Source organism: Schistocerca piceifrons, chromosome 1, assembly GCF_021461385.2.
Source record: "Schistocerca piceifrons isolate TAMUIC-IGC-003096 chromosome 1, iqSchPice1.1, whole genome shotgun sequence".
NCBI classification, from domain to species: domain Eukaryota; kingdom Metazoa; phylum Arthropoda; class Insecta; order Orthoptera; family Acrididae; genus Schistocerca; species Schistocerca piceifrons.
Window position 1 is genome coordinate 1,112,655,713 of NC_060138.1, and position 23,515 is coordinate 1,112,679,227.

The 23,515-nt window shown below is 39.7% G+C and overlaps 1 protein-coding gene across 1 annotated transcript; it reads left to right on the top strand.

Moving 5' to 3' along the window:
• The first annotated feature begins 4,754 nt into the window (after positions 1-4,754).
• LOC124799097 (small RNA 2'-O-methyltransferase) lies at positions 4,755-21,713 on the top strand. Its single transcript, XM_047262639.1, has 2 exons — positions 4,755-6,219; positions 21,521-21,713. The coding sequence occupies exons 1-2, from the start codon at positions 4,990-4,992 to the stop codon at positions 21,530-21,532; spliced, it is 1,242 nt and encodes a 413-aa protein (XP_047118595.1). The 5' UTR covers positions 4,755-4,989; the 3' UTR covers positions 21,533-21,713.
• The last annotated feature ends 1,802 nt before the right edge of the window (positions 21,714-23,515 follow it).

A 23,515-nucleotide genomic window follows, 5' to 3' on the forward strand; every position in this document is an offset into this window, starting at 1 on the left:
CTGCGATATAAATTTACTTTATTGGCTGATGACACGAAATTTTTATGAGCAATGGAACAAACATAATAATCTCGAGGAAACCATTAATCACATATTTTCAGATGCAGTTAATTGGTTCAAGATGAACGGTCCCTCATTAAACTGCAGTAAGAACAGTTTTATTCAGTTCTATATGAAAACAGAAAAAGAGACAGAATTGTGACATGTGGTAATCAGCCAATAGAAAGAACAGAAACAACAGAATTTCTTGGAGTGCAAATTGACAAGAAAATGAACTGGTCTTCGCATAAATAGATCTTTGTAAGAGGCTTAGCTCTGCCACATATGCGTTACAGGTTGTCACTACAGGTGTTGAACCTATATATAAATATAATACAAGATGACATAATGCCACTAATGAAGTTATTTAAACTGAGTTCTGTATCCATTTTTGCTCTGTATCTTTTTTTCTGTAGTGCTTCAATGATTCTAAGAAAATATGTATTTTCTTGTTTCTTTATTACTACTCAAAGAAATTACTACATAAATTTTTATACAGACATCATTTCTGTGTATATACAGGGTGTTTCAAAAATGACCGGTATATTTGAAACGGCAATAAAAACTAAACGAGCAGCGATAGAAATACACCGTTTGTTGCAATATGCTTGGGACAACAGTACATTTTCAGGCAGACAAACTTTCGAAATTACAGTAGTTACAATTGTCAACAACAGATGGCGCTGCGGTCTGGGAAACTCTATAGTACAATATTTTCCACATATCCACCATGCGTAACAATAATATGGCGTAGTCTCTGAATGAAATTACCCGAAACCTTTGACGACGTGTCTGGCGGAATGGCTTCACATGCAGATGAGATGTACTGCTTCAGCTGTTCAATTGTTTCTGGATTCTGGCGGTACACCTGGTCTTTCAAGTGTCCCCACAGAAAGAAGTCACAGGGGTTCATGTCTGACGAATAGGGAGGCCAATCCACGCCACCTCCTGTATGTTTCGGATAGCCCAAAGCAATCACACGATCATCAAAATATTCATTCAGGAAATTAAAGACGTCGGCCGTGTGATGTGGCCGGGCACCATCTTGCATAAACCACGAGGTGTTCGCAGTGTTGTCTAAGGCAGTTTGTACCGCCACAAATTCACGAAGAATGTCCAGATAGCGTGATGCAGTAATCGTTTCGGATCTGAAAAATGGGCCAATGATTCCTTTGGAAGAAATGGCGGCCCAGACCAGTACCTTTTGAGGATGCAGGGACGATGGGACTGCAACATGGGGCTTTTCGGTTCCCCATATGCGCCAGTTCTGGTTATTGACGAAGCCGTCCAGGTAAAAATAAGCTTCGTCAGTAAACCAAATGCTGCCCACATGCATGCATATCGCCGTCATCAATCCTGTGCACTATATCGTTAGCGAATGTCTCTCGTGCAGCAATGGTAGCGGTGCTGAGGGGTTGCCGCGTTTGAATTGTGTATGGATAGAGGTGTAAACTCTGGCGTAGTGATGGGCTAAACTGCGATTTTCCGATATCAGTGATTTCTGTGAATGCTACTTTTCAGTATCTGTTATTCTTAACTGTGATTTGTCGCAGTTAAGAGTCGCAGTTAAGGAACCTAAGTCGCGTATCCCTCCGCCACTGCTATTTCTGCTACTTCCGCGATTTCTGCGACTTCTGCTACTTCTGCGATTTCTGTGACTCCTGCGATTTCTGCGACGCACCACCGTATGAAAAAGTTACATCTGTCCACACAGAAAATTGCATCTCAACAAACCTGTCATTGGTAAGTATGTTTTACGTTTATTCTTCCGTTGGCTTTAATTTTGTATTAAAGAAACAACTGTGAAAATATTAATAGTGTAATTAATATGTAAGTAGCCGCACAGTACCGTAATAGTTCGTGTTTAGAAAATGAATTCTAACATATTGTTATGTTCATAGGTACCTGAACTACATTTCAGTCACTCAGTAAAGTGATAATTCAAAATATCATTGTCAACAGAGCTGAAGAAATTGCCAGTCTTTAGACCGTTTTCGTCAGACGAGAGGTTAGTTTCTAAGCGTTTTGATGGACTTAATTACTTCAGTGAGATCGTTCTTGCGAATGTGATATAGCAAATATTAGCAATCTACTCTGTCAATTATATTGCTAGTAAAGTGACAGCAAAAATTGTTTAATAATCCTTGTGTTTTTGCAGACACAGTTCTGACTGATTACTGGTTGCTGTACATATCTATCCACATCAAGGCTGTTGAGAGAGACTCGTGAAGATTCAAGACAGCTCTTAGAGGATTTGCAGTTTAAAAGTGAAATAATTATGAAATAAGTGTATGACTGATTAAAGTGTTTTATTGAAGTTGTTGTGCGATTTTAAAGGAATAATAAATGTTAAATACATTGAGTGAATAATAAAAATCTCATTTTCCACATGTTAAGCCGTCCTATACCCGTAATTTTCCGCCACTTATTTACTGGTAAACACTTGTTGGAGAGTGACATGCCGCCCCCCCCCCCCTTCTCCACAATCTTGGTGTGACACTGACCTGTAACATATCCCGAAGTCTACAATATGCATTTTGAGGCTGTTGATATGAAAGTGGGAAGTACAGATCTTCCAGTTAAATCAGGAATAGCTTAAGTGCATTACTTGAAAGTGACACAGGAAAAGCTTACTTATGTAGGTGGTAGTAGTGTCGGCAAAAAGTTCTTGTGTGTGAAGTTGCCATGTAGAACACCGGGTGTAAAATGTTAACATTGCAAAGTCCTGTAGGCATGTGGAGTATTAACCAATACTGTCATATTGGAAGCAGGATCAAACACATTTGTTACGTTACTTGATATTTTCAGGAGAAAAAGGCAATGTTGCTTCTTATTAATATAATACATTCAGAGTCACAGCAGTATTTGACCAACCATAACTGATGCTGAATGTGCATGTCGTCATATAATATGAAGGGCTTATTTCAAAAGTGGTACAAGTCCATTACCTACACTTTTCTGTCTATAATGCTTCTGAAATTAGTGATCCAAACAAACATAAATAAAGGTTCATCTCTAGCAAGAAGCCATATGCTTGAATATTTCTGGTATCTCAACTGCAGATTTTTCAGCACTCATTTAACTTTACGACTCTATATCTCAAAATGAACAAAAATGGACTTGTACCACTATTGAAATAAGCCCTTCATATGCACACACAGCACATCGATCTCGTGAGGCACAAGGCTCTCATAACGAAGTACGTACGTCGGTCAACAGATGACACTGGGAAAAGGATGTTAACTGCGCTTTTTAGTTGCTACCTGCGACTCTTAGTTGCGATTTGTCACAGAAATCGCAGTTTGACTCGGTAGCGAATAGCGTAGTATGAACTTTGCTCAACAGATGGCAGTGCTAACTGCGCTTTTTAGTTGCTACTTGCGACTGTTAGTTGCGACTTGTCACGGAAATCGCAGTTAGACTCCATAGCGTACCGCAGAGATGGACGTAGTACGAACTTTGGCCAACAGATGCCACTGTTAACCGCGCTTTTTAGTTGCTACTTGCGACTCTTAGTTGTGACTTGTCACGGAAATCGCAGTTAGACTCCATAGCGTACCGCAGAGATGGACGTAGTACGAACTTCGGCCAACAGATGCCACTGTTAACCGCGCTTTTTAGTTGCTACTTGCGACTCTTAGTTGCGACTTGTCACTGAAATCGCAGAAAGCAGTGCTAAATTCGACCAATAGATGGCTCACGTCTTTGAATGTGAAATACTACTTGCGACTGCTAACTGTGACTGAAATCGCAGTTAGATTCTGTAGAGTTGCTACTGTGATATCTGTGACTTCTCAGTCACTGCGATTTCTAACAGATACGCGATTTCCTGCCCACCACTACTCTGGCGCATGAGACAATACGTGGACGTTGGTGTCATCTGGACCGCAGCTGCAACACGGCGAACGGAAACCCGAGGCCGCTGTTGGATCACCTGCGCGTTGCCCTCTGTGGTTGCCGTACGCGGTCGCCCTACCTTTCCAGCACGTTCATTCGTCACGTTCCCAGTCCGTTGAAATTTTTCAAACAGGTCCTTTATTGTATCGCTTTTCGGTCCTTTGGTTACATTAAACCGCCGTTGAAAACTTCGTCTTGTTGCAACAACACTGTGTTCTAGGCGGTGGAATTCCAACACCAGAAAAATCCTCTATTCTAAGGAATAAACCATGCTGTCCACAGCACACTTGCACGTTGTGAACAGCACAAGCTTACAGCAGAAAGACGACGTACAGAATGGCGCACCCACAGACTGCGTTGTCTTCTATATCTTTCACATCACTTGCAGCGCCATCTGTTGTTGAAAATTGTAACTACTGTAATTTCGAAAGTTTGTCGGCCTGAAAATGTACTGTTGTCCCAAGCATATTGCAACAAACGGTGTATTTCTATCGCTGCTCGTTTAGTTTTTATTACCGTTTCAAATATACCGGTCATTTTTGAAACACCCTGTATATTATGTCTGTATAAACTATAAGAGTATCATATTTTGTACGTAAAAAAACTGACTCGTTCCATGACCTTGTGAACGCAAAACTGTTGGACATATGGACCACGAAATAAAATAAAATAAATCAAATCAGATGCCGGGCATTTTATTGGCAGAAATAAACGCCAAAAATTTGTGATGTCCCTCTCGTCCAAAGTAGTTGGTCGGTACGAGATAATGCATAGTCTTCGAACTAAACACATTGACATAGCTGGTTGTTTTTATTCTATGTTCCTTGGCTGGTTGTGTATGTACGAAAACCGGGTAGTGTTGTGAAGTGTGAGTGGTGTTGTTTTTAAATAAGTGCATTGTTGATGAAGGGAGATGCTCGTTAAAGTGGTTCATTTTATTGAACAGAGGAATCAGAGTTTTTGGTGCCACATACCTTTACAATGATAAGACGAAGTTTAACTGCTATTTGTAGCGTGTTGAGTTGATGGAAGTACGTGTTATTTGTTAGTAGAATGATTATTACATTTCATGTAGCCCTGCTTGAACTGTGGAATGTTGTAAAAAAGTGTCTGGATATAGGTAAGCACGAAATTGCGGACACTGTGATTTATCCCGGTGTATCGAGATATAGTGTACATGGTGTTGAATTCCATCCACCTGTGAATGTTCAGAGACAGGAAGCTGTGTATCAAATTATCAATGACTTCAGTTCCCGTGCGAGTGTTAAAAAAATTGTTGATTTTGGATGTGGTCGCTTTCAGTACTTCAAATTGTTTAAGAACATAATTGGTATAGAGGAAATTTTGGAAATCGATGTGAATGAAGAAATGTTGTACCATGAGCACTCTCGTATTGCTCCTACTGCAAGTGACTTTCTGACACGGCGCAAAGTGGACTGTAAAGTGCAAGTTCTGCAAGGAAGTATTTCAGACTTGGATTGTCGCTTGTTGGGGACAGATATCTTCGTTTGTATTGAAGTTATTGAGCATTTGTTTCCTGAAACTCTTGAAAGTGTGCCGTATACAGTATTTGGTTTTATGAAGCCTCAAATCGCCATCTTCAGTACACCTAATAGGGATATCAATATTCTGTTCGATATGCGGACACCTTTTAGAGATGAAGATCACAAGTTTGAATGGAGTCGAATGCAGTTTAAGTGCTGGGGGAATAACATTGTTCAAAGGTATCCAGAATATGAAGTAAGTTATTACGGTATTGGCAAAGGCCCAGAAGGAGCAGAATCGCTGGGATGTTGTTCCCAACTGGCATTATTTAGCAAGAAACTTGAAACAACGTATCCTAGTTTTGAAAGGCCTGAGGGGCAGCTTATATACAAATTAATTGCCGAATATAACTACCTTGCTAATAGTCACGATGAGGAAGGCAAAAGTGTTTTAGATGAAGTTTGGGAAATAATACAGCATATGAATTTGTCCAATGACTATTATGATGCCGACCTGTGTGTGCCACTGTCGCTTCTGCATTCCAAACTTAAATCAAATACTCTCACCATTTCGGAGTTAAGAGAGGTCTTAGAAAATGGAATGTGGAAAGTGAGGGATTGCTCAGGAGAGACATACGTTTTTCCATATGCTGAAAATAATAATGACTCTGATGACCTTGAAGATGACCAATATGCAGATGAAAGTGGCCTTTCAGTCGTTATAGAACAGACTGAAGGCTATGAGAGTAGTTGGGAGCAATGTGTTCCAGAAGAAGAACAATGGTCTGTAGAGGATGAGGCAAGTGTGAATGAAATATCTTAGTGGCAGGTGTTGGTAATGGAGCACTGTATAAAAACTCAAGTCCCACATCACTAACTTCTGAAGAATTACAATTATTTTTCACTTAGTTGTGTATCATCATCATCATTTGTAAATAATGCTTTTTTGTTATATTAAATATTGTGTGTTAATTTATTTCCTCATATTGTACCCCTTAGTGCAGAGGATTGTCGCTCTGTATTATTTTAGAGAACTCTCTGATTATACGCCATACTTGCATTTTGTAGTTTTTCACTATAATCTTTCACGAATTTCCACTATAACCTCTCTTACTCCAGTAACCCTTACAGTACATAGCAGTAATTATGTTTTCTTTCTTCCCATTTCTTTGTAGCATAAATGACCTTTTACTGGTCCTTTCACCAGGATTACACATGCACAAATTTTGATCTCTTTCGTATCAGACATACAAGTAGTGAAATCCGTTCATAAATATGGTATGTAAACAACAGTGGTTCAATGAAATAGAGCTGATGTTTGTTTAGTAGTACTGGTAACAGACTGCTCAGTTAATCTTTAGTGTTTGCTGCCTCGGGAAATTTTGTGTTGTGGATAGTTCAAGTACTGTGTGTGAAACATAGATTACTATATAAACAGTTCTTTGATTAGAATGCACAAAGGACCTACTTGATAAGATAGTTTAACTTTATTCATTATCATCATCATCAGTCTTCTTCCATTGTCTTCAGGTATACTTACTTTCCCTTTATGTTGTCATATCACCTTGTTGTATCTTAATGCTGGAAAGAAACCCATACTTGTTCTACATGAGTACATGTAGGTGCCTAGTTATTTTGGAGCTTCTTGGTAGAATTCTCTGTGTGAATCCTGTCATTTGTTGATTTTTGGGGTCGACTGAAGCGTCCGATCCCACCCGTCGGCTTTGACCCGTGACGTAAGGCTGTTGTGGTGTGTGACGTCACGACGGCACGGAATTTAGTTTGTGAGAGTGGCGTGTTTGTAGGTGTCGTTTTGATGCGATCGGTGGTGCTCTCTGGTGGTGTGTTAGGTGATGTTTTTGGTTTAGTTTGCGAGTGTGGCGTCGTGTGCGAATTTTGGTAAATTGCTTTCTTTATGTCTTTGGTAGGTATGGATATGACTGACAGGATCAACAGTTTTTGGTTGTCGGCTATGATGGGGGACAGTGCGTTGTCTCTAAAAAAAATTTCTTCAGCTGTTCGGATTTTTGGATGAAGTCGTGAAGTGTTCAGTACGTCGTGAAGAAATGAGGCATCTCAGACCAGGGACGGCTGTATGTGGAGATGTAAGGATAACAGGTCAAGGGAAGTGTTCGATCCCAATGTGTGGCTATTGGTATTGGTATCGGGAGATGTTTTTGAGCTATATAGGTCGAGGGAAGTGTTCAATCCCAATTTATGGGATCGGGAACTGCTGTTGAGTTGTATAGGTCAAGGGAAGTGTTCAATTCCAGATGATATTGTGTTTAGTGGTATTTGGGGAGTTTTGTGATGTCGGTTTTTTTCGTCGATTTGCATGGTTTTGTATGGGGGTGGGTGTCTAAATTTGTTTATATTTAGTTTGTCCCCACCCAAAACCCCCAATTTCCTGTGCTTGTCCCGTTAGTGTCATTAGGCTTTTTGTGGAACGTGTGTGTGTTTGTTTTTCGATGTATTTTCGTCCTCATAATGTGTAAGTAACGACTTGGAATCGCGGTTTATGGTCGTTTCCACCATATTTGTGACATCATGGGTCAAAGCAGACGGGCAGGATCGGACGCTTCCGTATTTCCGATTTTTGATACTTTTCTAGGCTGAGAATTACCTGCATTAAAATTAATTGACTGTATGACCCAGTAGGCCTATATTCTGTAATGTATGTCTCCCTTTTTTCCCTCCAAGCAGAGATTATATTGAGGTCTGGATTACCCATTTCTGTTGTTGTTTGAAATTGATGCTTAAGTTTTGTATGAATTTGTTATTAGATTTTCTGTTGTGTTCGAAGATAGCATCAACAGTTTGAGATCAGTGTGACAGCCATTTTTGTACTATTAAGTGCTGTTACATAATAGCCATGCTTTGGAATTGTGTGGTATATTTCTTGTGATAAATTATGGCTCCGGTAGTAAGTGACAGCTCAGGGAGTCCTTTCCCATTAGCGCAGTTCATATCTGTTATAACTGTGTTAATACTGTGCATTTATTGTTGTATGTCATGGTCAGCACTTTCTATTTATCACTGTTCTGTTGCGTGCATGTATTTTTTGTAAAACTTCGACAACAATATTGTTGGACTTAAAAATTGCACTTCACATAAATTAGTCGCATATTTCAATTCCAGTTTATTTTATTTGGAACATAGACAAAGACAAGCATTTTTGTGATACACAATGTAAAAGAGTGTCAATGACGCAATTTAAAAGAAATGTGTAACAAGAGGTGATGGTGAAGTGAAAGGAACATGTTGACATTAGAATTAATTCAAAGATTTGAGAAGGGACGAACTGCTGCAAAACTAAGTGCTAATTATGGTATTGGGATGCAGATTGCTTGGGACATAATAAAAAATAAAAAAAAAAACAGAAATTACAGGTTTTTGTCAGGAAGTGCGAGTCTGGTTCTGGACCATCCGCATGAAAAAGCATGAAGAGATCTGCATTTGAGGAGTTAGATGTTGCTCTTTTGCAGCGGCTTAGCCAGAAACGAGCAGAAGAGGCCATTCTTTTGATGTGGCATATGCCAAAAAAGTTTAATTTTTTCATGAAGGAGAATTTAATGCCTTGTTTGGACGGATAACCAGTTTGTCATCATCACGAGATTTGTGAACTTACTGTCGAAGAGAGCAGCTTAGTTCATATGTTGCACCTGCTGATTCCTTCTGCAAAGTTTTCCAGAAATTTGTGGAAGAAGAGAATTTCGCAGCAGACCAAATTTATGACGCATATGAAAGTGGTCTGTATTGGAAACGTCTGCCAACCAGAACCCTTGCATTTAAGAGTGAAGTTTGTGCTGCTGATTGTAAGTCATGTCTGCCAACTAGAACTCTTGCTTCTAAGAGCGATGTTTGTGCTCCTGGATATAACTTGCCTAAAGAACACAATATTAGTGATTGTGGGGGGGGGGGGGGGGGGAATCAAACATTTCAAGCTATCACTGCTATGGATCTCCCTGTGCATTATTGCAAACAAAAAGGAGCATGACTAAATAGTGACATTTTCAAAAACTGATTCCACACACATCTTGTACCGCAAGTTTAGCAGTTTCTAGAATGGGAAGGATTATCAAAGAAGGCTGTTATATTACTTGATAATACCATCAGCTCCCGATCTGATGACTCTCATATCTGATGATCGTCTCACTGTAATTATATTTTTACCTCCTAATATGACTGCCATTACACAGCCAGTGGAGCAAGGTGTAATTGCATTGATAAAATGGCAATACTGGGTTGTTCTACTCAGAATGCCCTAATTAATGACGATTTGGGTTGATGAGGATGATTTCGTGGTGTTCTGGAAGAACTTGACAATTCTAGATGCCATGCTCGGGATTTCTGATGCCTGGCAGAAGTCGAGCCACATGCACTAGTTCGGTCATGGAGGAAAGAAAAGTCTTCCAGATCTGGAAGAAAGTGATTTTCAAGGTTTCCATGATGAAGGAATAACTACATTAATAATGAATCTGGAAATGGGTGTAAATGGTTTTGAAGATGTCAACAAAGAAAACTTATCGGTGGCTGAATATCAGTGCATATGAACCCAGCTTCAGGTACATTAGTGATGCTGAAATTGTGACTGCTGCTTCACACCCAAATGAAGAGAACACTGAATGTGAAAGTAGATGAAGACAATGATCTTTTCAGTCATTGACCACATTGTAGCATGTTGATACTCTTCTAGATTATATGGGGCAGAGGCACTTTCAGTGCAATGACATTATTGCTGCAAGATAAATTCGAAATGGTGTGTGAAAAAAATCAACTCCTCTCAGAAGCAAACCAACATCACAGGCTATTTAAGAAGTAAATAGGTCTTCAGAACTTTGATAAACTTTCGAACAAAGAGTATAAATATATAAGGAACTATCGGCCTCGATTGCGGTATTGAAACCAACCTTTACCTAGGTTGCAGCCCAAATAATTGAGCCTTCTTCATAAGATATACCTGAATCTATAATTTGTCTAAGAGGGCATGGTCTAGAATTAAAACTAAACCAGCCTGAATAGGCATAGTCACATTTTACAATTGCGGTACATAAGTACTAGGTAAAGACTTAACTTAAGCTGTGGCCTGCGCCTCGTCTCCATGGACGCCAACCTAGGTAAATTAGGTTGGTTTCATTACCGCAATCAAGGCTGATAGTTTCTTATATACTAGATTATCACGATTGCTGACTGGGCTGCAATGTTGAAAGTACAAAAGAGTATCAAGTTTGAAAGTACAGGGTGATTCAAAAAGAATACCACAACTTTAAAAATGTGTATTTAATGAAAGAAACATAATATAACCTTCTGTTATACGTCATTACAAAGAGTATTTAAAAAGGTTTTTTTTTCACTCAAAAACGAGATGTTCAATATGGCCCCCTCCAGACACTCGAACAATATCAACCCGATACTCCAACTCGTTCCACACTCTCTGGAGATGTTAGAGAATTGGCTGTTCCCTCAGCTCGAACAAGAAGCACAACAATTCATATTTCAGCAGGATGGAGCGCCACCACGTTGGCACTTATCTGTCCGTAACTACCTGAACGTCAACTACCCGAGGCGATGGATCGGCCGCCAGGCAGCCCGTGACAGAGCACTTCATCACTGGCCTCCAAGAAGCCCTGATCTTACCCCTGCGATTTTTTCTTATGGGGGTATGTTAAGGATATGGTGTTTTGGCCACCTCTCCCAGCCACCATTGATGATTTGAAACGAGAAATAACAGCAGCTATCCAAACTGTTAAGCCTGATATGCTACAGAGAGTGTGGAACGAGTTGGAGTATCGGGTTGATATTGCTCGAGTGTCTGGAGGGGGCCATATTGAACATCTCTGAACTTGTTTTTGAGTGAAAAAAAACCTTTTTAAATACTCTTTGTAAAGATGATGTAACTTACCAAACGAAAGTGCTGGCATGTTGATAGACACACAAAATTCAAGCTTTCGCAACCAACGGTTGCTTCATCAGGAAAGAGGGAAGGAGAGAGAAAGACGAAAGGATGTGGGTTTTAAGGGAGAGGGTAAGGAGTCATTGCATCCCGGGAGGAGAAAGACTTACCTTAGGGGGGGAAAAGGACAGGTGTATACACACACACACACACACACACACACACACACACACAGACACAAGCAGACATTTGTAAAGGCCAAGTCTTGTCTCAAACCCACATCCTTTCGTCTTTCCCCCTCCTTTCCTCTTTCCTGATGAAGCAACCGTTGGTTGCGAAAGCTTGAATTTTGTGTGTTTGTTTGTGTGTCTATCAACATGCCAGTGCTTTTGTTTGGTAAGTTATAAATTTGTCTTGGTGGGTGGCTAAGTACAGATTCGTTATGGTAGATGCAGGGTCTGTTACTGTTAAATTTTTTCTTTTATAATTACTGTATTTTCTAGTATGAAAATATGTGAAAGTGTCATTTTTTCCTAAATATTTCTGTGCATGATTATCTTTGGTTCAGTACTGAGGGAGCATAAACAAAATATATGGTGATGTACATGTATACTCTGCAAACCACCGTGAGGTGCAGGCCAGAGGGTACATCCCATTGCACCAGTTATCAGGGTTTCTTTCTGTTCCATTCAGGTATGGATCGTGGGAAGAATGATTGTTTGAATGCCTCTGGTACTTCTAATCCTATCATCTGTGCTTCTAATCTTATCATCACGATCCTAGGTGATCGATACATTGTGGATTGTAGTATATCCCTAGAGTAATCATTTAAAGCCGGTTCTTGAAAATTTGTTAATAGACTTTTTCGGGACAGTTTGTCTGTCTTCAAGAGTCTGCCATTTAGCATTTAGCATCTCTGTGACATTATCCCACACATTAAACAAACCTGTGACCGTTTTTACTGCCCTTCTCTGTATACATTCAATATCAACTGTCAGTCGTATCTCGTACAGGTCCCACACTCTTGAACAATATTCTAGAACTGGTCACACGAGTGATTTGTAACTAATCTCTTGTGTAGACTGATTGCTTGTCCCCAGTATTCAACCAATAAACCAAAGTCTACCACCTGCTTTACCTACTTTATTATGCAGTTTCTTGATACTCGTATTATGATACATGTACTCGTTTTTCTGTTTGTATAGTCTACATGTGAATTGCATTTCACGTTCTGTTGTATTCACATAGTGAAAAATTTTGTTCTGTCTGTTTGTTTATTCTAATGAGGATTGGCTAGTATCACATTCTGGATGGTTAATATGTCCATATCAGTTGCTTTTTCCTGGTTTAGAATGAAACTTCATGTGTCAAAGTACTTTAGTGTGTTATTTGTGACAGCATTGATGTTATTTTCAGCGGTTTCTTATAGTTAAGATGCTGGTGCCATCTGCAAATTATATTAAAATAGTTTATGATTATGTTACAGCAAGTTGTGTGGTAGCTCCCAGCTGTAGATGTATCCTGAGTACCATTTCCTCACTGTGTTATTTGTTTCGTAGGTGCATGCAGAGACTCATCATATGTGGCTCGCTGTATGCTGGCAGCACTGCAAGCTATCAGTCAAATCACAAATATTCTATTCGAGTTTTAATTCATTGAGTTTGCCCATCTCACTCAGCCTTTTCTGTGCTCAAGTACCTTGACCATATAACAAGTAAATCTACAAATGGTCTTTTCATGGGAATGTAAGACCTTCAAGTAAACAAAGCTGTCCACTAGAAATATATCTCAGATTTATTACTGAAATGTGGATATAACACCGATTTCTGTACAATATGTGACACACAAAATGTTATGTACAGTTTGTTGTTGTTATGTTGTGTGTGCCTTCTATGAGTCATCAAGTGCATTATACCTGATGTTTTAGCAGACAATTTAAGTTTAGTTTCTGCAGTGTATATTGCTATCAGCCCAAACAAATACTGCTTTCATATGCCACTCAGTGTCGACAGAATGCGATGGTTTGTTTCCTATTACAAACAAGATAATTTTTAAAGTGGAGTGTTATGTGCCTGTTTGATATGAGTGGTGGCAAATTGGTATAGTGTGATATTCATTTTATTAATATGAGGTGCTGAGAACCATAAGGTCCTAAAGCACGCTATCATTGCTTTGAGATTTTAGCATGTGTGCATGTTACTGATATCCGTTGATCTTATGGGGAACTACTTTTATCTATATCTGTAGGCCCACACTGTATGAATATTTATGAAAAGCTGTAGCACTGATTTCTCAGATAATAGTATGAGAAGGAAAGTTGCTACTCACCATATAGCAGAGATGCTGAGTTGCAGATAGGTGCAACAAAAAGACTCTCACAATTAAAGCTTTCTGCCATTGGCCTTCTTTAACACTAGACACAGACTCGAGTCGTGTATGTGAGCTGCGTTTCCGAGTGTGTGTGTATTGTTGATGAAGGCCAATGGCCTAAAGCTTTAATGTGAGATTCTTTTTGTTGTGCCTATCTGTGACAGCATCTCCACTATATGGTGAGTAGCAATTTTCCTACTCATAACTTTGTTACATTCCAACCCAGATTTTCCATTGTTTGATTTCTCAGACATTAATTTCCATATGTGCACAAAGCTACAAACCATAATTATCACGTAAGTAGCAGCAGTACTTCATAACCGGAGGTATATCGGCTGTTTCATCTGAACCTCAAGCCATAGAATGTGCTTAATGAAAATGATGGTAATGAGGACCATGAAGTTATCATTGTGTGTGTGGTGCATTTAGTATATGTTCTTTATGATCTGATTCTAGTTTCACATTGATCACATACTTTATAGCTGTCAAAAGGTGCTATCTCATTAGTCTGTTCATGGAAATTTTGTAAATTAACATTAATAATAAATATAATTGTAAAATATTAATTAAGTGGCAGTAGAACACACACATAAAAGAGGGTTGTAATTAGGCAGGCTTTCGGAGCAAGTGGCTCCTTCTTCAGATAGAAAGGTTGATGGGGAAGGAAGAGGGGTGAAAGAAAAGGACTGGAGAAGTCTAGGAAAAGGGGTAGATTTTAGGAAAGTCACCCAGAACTGTGGGTCAGGGGAGACTTACCACACGGGACGAGAGGTAAAGACTGATTGTTGGGGACTGCATAGAACGAGATTTGAAAACCTGAGAGCTTAACTCATGCATGACATTTAAGCAATAATCTCCATCTTGCGTATTACCATGTCTTCCATCTTTAAGCTCTCAGGTTTTCAAGTCTCATCTGATGCAGTCCCCAACAGTCTGTCTTTCCTTCTCATCCCACACGGAAAGTCTTCCCTGCCCCATGGTTCTATGTGACTTTCCCGAAATTTACTCCTTTTCCTTTACCCCTCTTCCTTCCCCTTCAACCCTTCTGCCTGGAGGAGGAGCCACTGCCCCCAAAAGCTTGCCTAATTACAACCCTCTTTTATGTGTGTGTTCTGTCACCACTTGGTGGGTAGTTTTTTTTATCTATCCAATTAATATCTCGTAACATAAAGTGGGTACATATTTTTTTCATAGGAAATGTAGGAAGTCGAGGGTTGGTTAAAAAACAAGTCAGGGATATGAGACTGGTGGTTTGTTTACAAATTTGATTTTTACAAACATCTATTTCTTTTGAAACTTGTGTCTGTGTTTTTGGCCCTTAGGGTTCTCAGTGCCTCTTAATTATTAACAAGAAAATTAAAACACAATGAAGTAACCAGGAGCTGAGCAGTGCTGCTGCACATGGTAGCAGTCGGCACAGGCCGGGGCGGGACGCGTGTTGCTGCTGTGGCACTGATTATTCTGCCAATAAGACCTGGATAAAATGAAAATTGCACTGGTCTAATTTGGTGCTGCATTAATGAATGGGCGCGTAAATTTCCATCTTTAAAACAATATTTTTTTCTAATGTGAAACAAACTGTCTTAATTTGGTGCTGCATTAATGAATGGAGTGTAAATTTCCATCTTGAAAACAATTTTTTTTTCTAATGTGAAACAAACAGTCTAATTTGGTGCTGCATTAATGAATGGGCGCGTGAATTTCCATCTTGAAAACAATTTTTTTTTCTAATGTGAAACAAACAGATGCTTTTCGATACTGGGTGTCATAAAATAAAACTTAATCTGTTTACATTTTGCTGATTTTTCTTGAAAAGTTCGATTTGAGTACTACAAAAAAATTCAGCACTAAACTCCTAATGATCTTAATTTTTTAAATCTCTTTTAAAAAATCACATTGCAATCGAGGATCATACCACTATTTGGTTATTAAATAATAAGCTTTTGTGTAAAATTTATATTTCTTTTTTTAATACTTTGAATGAAAAAGTCATTTTTTAGTCGAATATATATACCTTTACTTTCTAATGGGAATTGGAATCCAACTGATTTTTTGCTGTCAAAACCAAAAATGCTCTTTCAGAAAATTCCAATGAACACTTTTGATAGTGTGCAAAATATAACATTTATTGGGAATAATTACGTGACAATAGTTAAAATTTCAGTAAAGAATTAACCCAGTGGTGAATATTTGTTGTCCAATCTGTTCATAAATACTCGATCTATAATGTGCTGAGCTGCAAGGTGACTACTTTCATCACAACAGTATCATTCAAAAATGATATAAATTTTTAAGAACTGACAAAATGTACTACCAAACTCGTGGTTTCTTTCTTTTTTTTTTAATCTAAAACTAAAAATTTTAGCATGACTGCTGTGGTGAATTGATACATCAGTTATGTACCTCGTCATTGCTCAAAAAAAAGAAAAATACTGGTTATGTAGAACTGAAATACTGGTATCGGTTTTTCCCATCCCTAGGGGATTATTCAACAGGAACCAAAGAGAAGTTCTGAAATCTCTTTCCTTCTCACTTTTCATATCAATGCGAATCAGATGATTGCATTCAATTGAAGCATAAACAAGAATTAGTCTCTTTCTATGCTTGTATCTCCAGTATTCAGAAGCACCGCACAAGCAAATCCAGTTGTTTTAGGGATGAGAATTGACAGTGTGTCTTGAGACCCTTGAGAGTTTCACTATTTGTGTCTTGTAAAGCGTGACTCTGACACTGTGGACTTCTACATCCATACTCCGCAAGCCACCTGACGGTGTGTGGCGGAGGGTACCTTGAGTACCTCTGTTGGTTCTCCCTTCTATTCCAGTCTCATATTGTTTGTGGAAAGAAACATTGTCGGTATGCTTCTGTGTGGGCTCTAATATCTCTGATTTTATCCTCATGGTCTCTTCGCGAGATATATGTAGGAGGGAGCAATATACTGCTTGACTCTTCGGTGAAGGTATGTTCTTGAAACTTTAACAAAAGCCCGTACTGAGCTACTGAGCGTCTCTCCTGCAGTCTTCCACTGGAGTTTATCTATCATCTCCTTAACGCTTTCGCGATTACTAAATGATCCTGTAATGAAGCGCGCTGCGCTCCGTTGGATCTTCTCTCTCTCTTGTATCAACCCTATCTGGTACGGATCCCACACTGCTGAGCAGTATTCAAGCAGTGGGCGAACAAGTGTACTGTAACCTACTTCCTTTGTTTTCGTATTACATTTCCTTAGGATTCTTCCAATGAATCTCAGTCTGGCATCTGCTTTATCGACGATCAAATTTATATGATCATTCCATTTTAAATCACTCCTAATGCGTACTCCCAGATAATTTATGGAATTAACAGCTTCCAGTTGCTGACCTGCTATATTGTAGCTAAATGATAAGGGATATATCTTTCTATGTATTCGCAGCACATTACACGTGTCTACATTGAGATTCAATTGCCATTCCCTGCACCATGCGTCAATTCGCTGCAGATCCTCCTGCATTTCAGTACAATTTTCCATTGTTACAACCTCTCGATACACCACAGCATCGTCTGCAAAAAGCCTCAGTGAATTTCCGATGTCATCCAGAAGGTCATTTATGTATATCGTGAATAGCAACGGTCATATGACACTCCCCTGCGGCACACCTGAAATCACTCTTACTTCGGAAGACTTCTCTCCATTGAGAATGACATGCTGCGTTCTGTTATCTAGGAACTCTTCAATCCAATCACACAATTGGTGTGATAGTCCATATGCTCTTACTTTGTTCATTAAATGACTGTGGGGAACTGTATCGAACGCTTCTGACACTGTGATTCCCCAGACCTCGGAGAGTTTGAGGGCAGCAGCAGACTTGGAGAGACTGGAAAACAGGCTCACAGCCTGAGCCATAAACTGTCATAGAAAATAGCATGCTTGGATCCTGGTTGGCCTGCAACTCCATAACTCACCTGAGGAAAATCTTATCACTTCATTTGAGGTCACCAAGAAAGAGCTGTACTAGAGGCAATACATGACATGAAAAACCTTGTGGTATTTTATAGATTTCATATAATATAAAGTGCAACATCTAATTTGTTCCTATTTAATTAGTTTCCAAAGCAGAAATAAAGGGAACATGGTATGCCACTTGAACTATGAAATATTTCTGGGCACTCACAACTAGTAGCTCCTCCTCACAGGTTAATAGGCAGGTAGTAGTAATAATAATAATCCTAATCATTTTTTGGGGTTGAAAATTCTTTTTGTATTTACATTAGTGATAAGACCTTTTAATTATGTTCACATATACACTAGTACTGTTTAGCTGCTTTTCTTACTCGTCTGCTTATAGTCTGTTTATCTTTTAAGTTAGGTCTAGAATTATTTTGAAACCTAGATTTTTTTGCTTTGGATCGTATTTAGGAAATTAATCACTGTATTAAGAAGAATCTGCACTGCATATAGTTGTTCCTGTATTATGTATTTTACAAATAACAGTAATTTTGTGTGGCTCAGTGGCTGAATCCAGCTCTTTCTTTTGGGTGTCGCTTTGGTGATTTCCGTGTCCCTAGCCCACCATAGTTATCCAACCGGGGAAAGTTTAGTGTGCATTTCAAACCTCATGTCATTCCTGATGACACCTCATATCATTGAGAGGTGAGTGCTAGATTAAAGACAGCTTGAAAATTTCCACGTTCCAACTTGGATAGGACCTGTCAGTTCCCAGGCATGCGCTTAGCTCCCAGGCTGCCAGGCTCGACAGTTTTTACAGCTAAACTCAGCAAAACATTAAAAATTAAACATCACATCAAACAAAGTGAAGTGTCTACCAAGTTTGCACACACACACACACACACACACACACACACACACACACACACACACACACACACACACACACTAACAAGGGAAACTCCACATCACAATATCCCTCAGATTTAGTGGTAAGATGGTCCAGATGATAGCTTTTCAAAAACTGAACACAAATCAAGCATGAAAACTGGAAGGTTTGTTGAACTGGGGGGGGGGGGGGGGAGGCAAAATAGAAACAGTGAATGGTCCAAGGACAGGAAGTGCAATATAGAGCAGTCTATATGGGTAAGGGCATCATGGTGAAGATGTTGGACTGTTACGCTGGTGAGCCATGTTCGAAACTGCCTCACAGTATTTATTTATTTATTTATTTTTTCTCAACATTGTGAACTCTCTGTCCAGTCATTGAAAGCTGCGCAGTCTTAGGCACCTTGTCATGGTCCGCACTTTTCCCTCCGTCGGAGGTTCGAGTTCTCCCTCGGGCATGGGTGTGTGTGTTGTTCTTAGTGTGAGTTAGTTTAAGTTAGACTAAATAGTGTGTAAGCTTAGGAACCTGACCCCAGCAGTTTGGTCCCATAAGATCTTACCACAAATTTCCAAATTCCAGTCATTGAAATGTCTGTTTTTTTTCTGTAGTCATGGCAGTTGCCGTGATATAGATTGGTTATACAATACGAGTCATGTTGTAAGAATACGTTACCTTTGCAAGTAAACATGATGAATAGTGAAATCAGTCAAGATACCACATAAATGTCTCACAGAAATGAAAACAACAAGTGAATGGGTGTGAACTATGTTACAATGAAGGAATTCTAGAATCAAAACTTCAACAACATTAGAACCATATTTTTTGTCAGAGCACAGAGAAAATGTGTGATTGTGAAACTGCTGCATTCATTTGTTGCAACTTATGTTCTTATGTGACAGACTATTATATTTCTTTCATTTCCTTGGGAATGATTGCATTCACATTCATACGAAAACCTAAACCGAGCAAGGAGGCATATCTCACAGTTCACTTACCAAGCACACAAATTAGGTGCATTGGTAAGAGATTTCTATCATATGACACGTACTGTCACTAATGCCGTGTATGACACACCTGACGTGTTTTCCTGTGGAGGATTCGGTGGACTTGCCACCTTGTCCTCAAACGTTTGTGGCTCCCATTCAAAAGTCACGTCATTTCAGCTGCTAATAGAGTAGTTGTGCAGAATCAACTGTCATTATAGGTCCCTTCCTTACACCACAACGTAGACACAAATATAAATACAATGAACAGGGGGAAAAAAATAAAGGCATGAGGGAAATTTGAACACTGCTCGCCCGCTTGGCAGTCCAACACCGTGACCACTGAGTCAGACACCGCTGCTTATAGAGGCTGCTCTATATTGCAGTTCTTGTCCTTGGACCATTCGCGGTTCCTTTCTTTCTTTCATTTTCTTTTTTTTCAAAGTTCAGTACACTTTCTTCCTGTTTTCATGCTTGATTTGTGTTCAGGTTTGGACGGGCTGTTCACTGGGCCCTCTTACCACTAAATCTGAGGCAGGTGCAATTGGGAGTTTCCCTTGTAAGTGACAGCATAAATGTGTCTTGTTTCTTCTATGTAAGTAGTACTTGGAATCATTTATTAATTGACCCTATCAGTTTTGATGATGCTACTGTCAATATTTCGCCCACAGTTTTCTGGAAATGGCTTCATAATTGCTTTTATTTGGAAACTGATTGCTGTTAGTGCACAGTCGTGTGATGTCTCAAGAGTGTTCATCATATATAAATTAGGAGACTAGAAGGTCCTCATATCCATCTGTTCCATAGTGTTGTGCAGCAACCACATAGTATTTGTCACAGAATGCCTAGTCCCACTGCCTGATATTAGAAATTAAGTTGGTGTCACCTATGTCTGTATAGTGGAAACCACCCTACAGTGCAAGGTGAAGGGTACATCATGTACACTGTTTCAACCCAAGCCTAAGGTGCAGTGCACGATTGTTAATTTTCCGTGCATAACAACCACGCTTGAGACCGAGATATGTCTGCAGTTTGAGGCATGCCTTAACCTCAGAGCTACATTTCCTGGTAGTAGTACTTACTGGAGCAGTACTTTGATTTGTATACCCTTGGAATAGAGGGCAGAACAGTTAAGCATTTCTTGAGACTTCAGGAAACTGGATGAGTTCCCGTCCTTACTGCCTCCTCCTACTGACTAACAAATGTCACTGCTAATAGCACATCATCACATAGCTCTTTGTTTACCACAGACATACAAAGTGATTTGTTTGTAAGACCCCGCTCAAGTGTATTAATAACAATTTCCATTCCCAGTATATAGATTTACTATCATGTGGAGAAATTTAGAGATGGCAGAGTTGGGTTGGGTTATATTTGGGGGAGGAGACCAGACAGCGAGGTCATCGGTCTTGTCGGATTAGGGAAGGACGGGGAAGGAAGTCGGGCGTGCCCTTTCAAGGGAACCATCCCGGCATTTGCCTGGAGCAATTTAGGGAAATCACGGAAAACCTAAATCAGGATGGCCGGACGCGGGATTGAATCGTCGTCCTCCCAAATGTGAGTCCAGTGTGCTAGCCACTGCAACAACTTGCTCGGAAGAGACAGCAGACCTCCCCTCATATGCAGTCTGTGCCATATGTCATTTGCCTTTCAAATGGTTATCTGTTCCAGAGTTACCAGTGGGTTAAATGAATTGTTTAATTATAGTAACATTCAAAACGGCATTTTAAAAAGATGTTAAATGTTCATAGGAGTAACTTATGCTAATCAACATGCACTAACATTTTTTAGAAGTTTTTATTAAAAAGCCTAGTGGTTGATTTGGTTATTATAATCCAGTCCATTTAACATTTATTGTTCGTTTAAAGACTTGATAGATACACTTATGTTTATAATTATATCAACTAATGAGTGAACTTTACTAGTTATATTGAAGATTGTAATTTGTTACTGATGAGAGAAATCTGTCCTCTCATTATTCTGTTAATTTTTCTGCTATAGGCTTCACTGCCTCAATTCTTGTGCTCTATCTTGTTTCAGAGAGGACATTGAAGAGATCAACCGCCAATGTATTTTAATAACCCTTCCCATCTCTGTGGGCTTGGACTGAAAAAATTGTACAGCACGTTTAGCCAGTCGAAGAATCTACCTACTACTTCATTACTTCTTGTAGCATGTAGTCCTACTAAGGTCATATGAGCTGCAAAAGGAGAAAATGTTGCTAGCAGATAAATTGTGTAGTTTTCTCTTACACACCTTTTATTTGCCCAGCCATATTTGAAAGCTCATTCTGCACTCTCCAAGATAAATAGTGTGCTATGTTTTCAAGTTTCTCTTGTCAGCTGCAAACATATTTTGTATTCGCTTAAAATGGGTCATATTTAATCAGTAACTCAATTAACACCAAGAAGTCATCATTACCTGTTTCGCTTAAGTGGTGGCTACAAGGCAAATTTCACAAGTCTAAAAAGATAGTAACATCCAAAATTCTTTTCAATAACTCATGTAAAAAACCTTTCTTTTTGTAATGTGGGATGCACACTACTACCTACTAGGCTTTGCTCATAACATCTCACAGCTAAATGATTATTTTAATACAACAAATTACTCTCTTGATCAGGAATTCACTTTGCAAGTTGTTTTGTGCAATCAAAGCCTTCATCTAGTTTAGCTAACCTAGATGTAACGGGCTTCTTGAGATCATTCTGAAATGATAAGCATTACCGATAGAAGAGTTTTTTCTCTGACTGTCTGTAAATGCTAACCAATCTCAAACTTGGTAAATTTTCTTCAAACAATGGAAACTCCAAGTTGGAATTTCAGAAATGTATGTAAAAGATGACACGTCACATTACAGATTGGCACACCTAAAAGACACTTACACATTAGCTTCCAGTCATAGCCTTCATCAGAAAAGGAAACACACACACACACACACACACACACACACACACACATTCATTCACACTAGCAACTACACGCACACATGACTGCCGTATTCGGTAGCTTGGACTGGAATGCAGCTGTCACATAGTGTGGAAGCAGCAATCTGAAGGGGATGGGAAGGGGAAGGGATAGCGGGATATGAGTGGTGGCAGACAAGAGTACTGTTTGCTCGAGTGTGCAGAGACTAGACTGCCAACAGGCCCAGTGTCGTAAGGCTGTGGGCCAGGCAGGTGGGGACGAAGGGAGGAAACGAAGGAAAAAAGGAGAGGAGCAGGGAAAGATGGGCGGGTGCATTGCCAACAGGGTGACACATGAAGAGAGTGGGAAACAAGAATAGGGAGGAGGTGGTAGGACAGAGGGGGTGAAAACTTGGGCAGACAGTTTGAGGACATTATGGTACCCTAGGTTGAGGATGGGATAATACAGGAGCGGAGAGTCCCATCTGCACATTTCTAAAAAGATGGTTGGGGAAGGGAGGATCCAGATAGCCCGGGTTGTAAAGCAGCTATTGAAATCAAGTGTGTTTATTTAGCAGCATGTTGTGCAACAGGGTTGTCTATTGTGCTCTTGGCCACAGTTTGGTGGTGGCTGTACAGCCTGATGGACAGCAGTATAAAAAGCTGTGTAGTGGTTGCAGCAAAGCTGGTATGCAACATGGGAGCTTTCACAGGTGGCTCAGCCTCTGATGGGGTAAGATAAGCCTGTAGCAAAACTAGAATAGGAAGTATTGGATGGGTGTATTGGCCATGTTTTCCACCTGGTTCTTCCACAGGGATATGATCCTTATGTCAAGGAGTTGGGATTGGGAGTGGCATAGGGATAGACTAGGATGTTGTGGAGCTTGGGTGTGCGATGTGACAACACCTAAGGAGAGGTGGGAAGGATCTTGCATAGGATGTCCCTCATTTCAGAGCCTGGTGATAGGTAATCAAAGCCCTGGTGAAGGATGTGGTTCAGTTGGTCCTGTCTGGGTTGGTATTGGGAGACTCCTATTTGGCTGGCTCTTGGGGGAGATGGTAGGATTGGGGATGTGAGGGGAAATTACACAGGGGATCTGTTTACAGACTGGGTCTGGGTTAGTGCTTGTCT

Excerpts from the sequence above, each read along its gene's own strand:
- LOC124799097 (XM_047262639.1), top strand. The coding sequence starts at position 4,990 with ATGATTATTACATTTCATGTAGCCCTGCTTGAACTGTGGAATGTTGTA.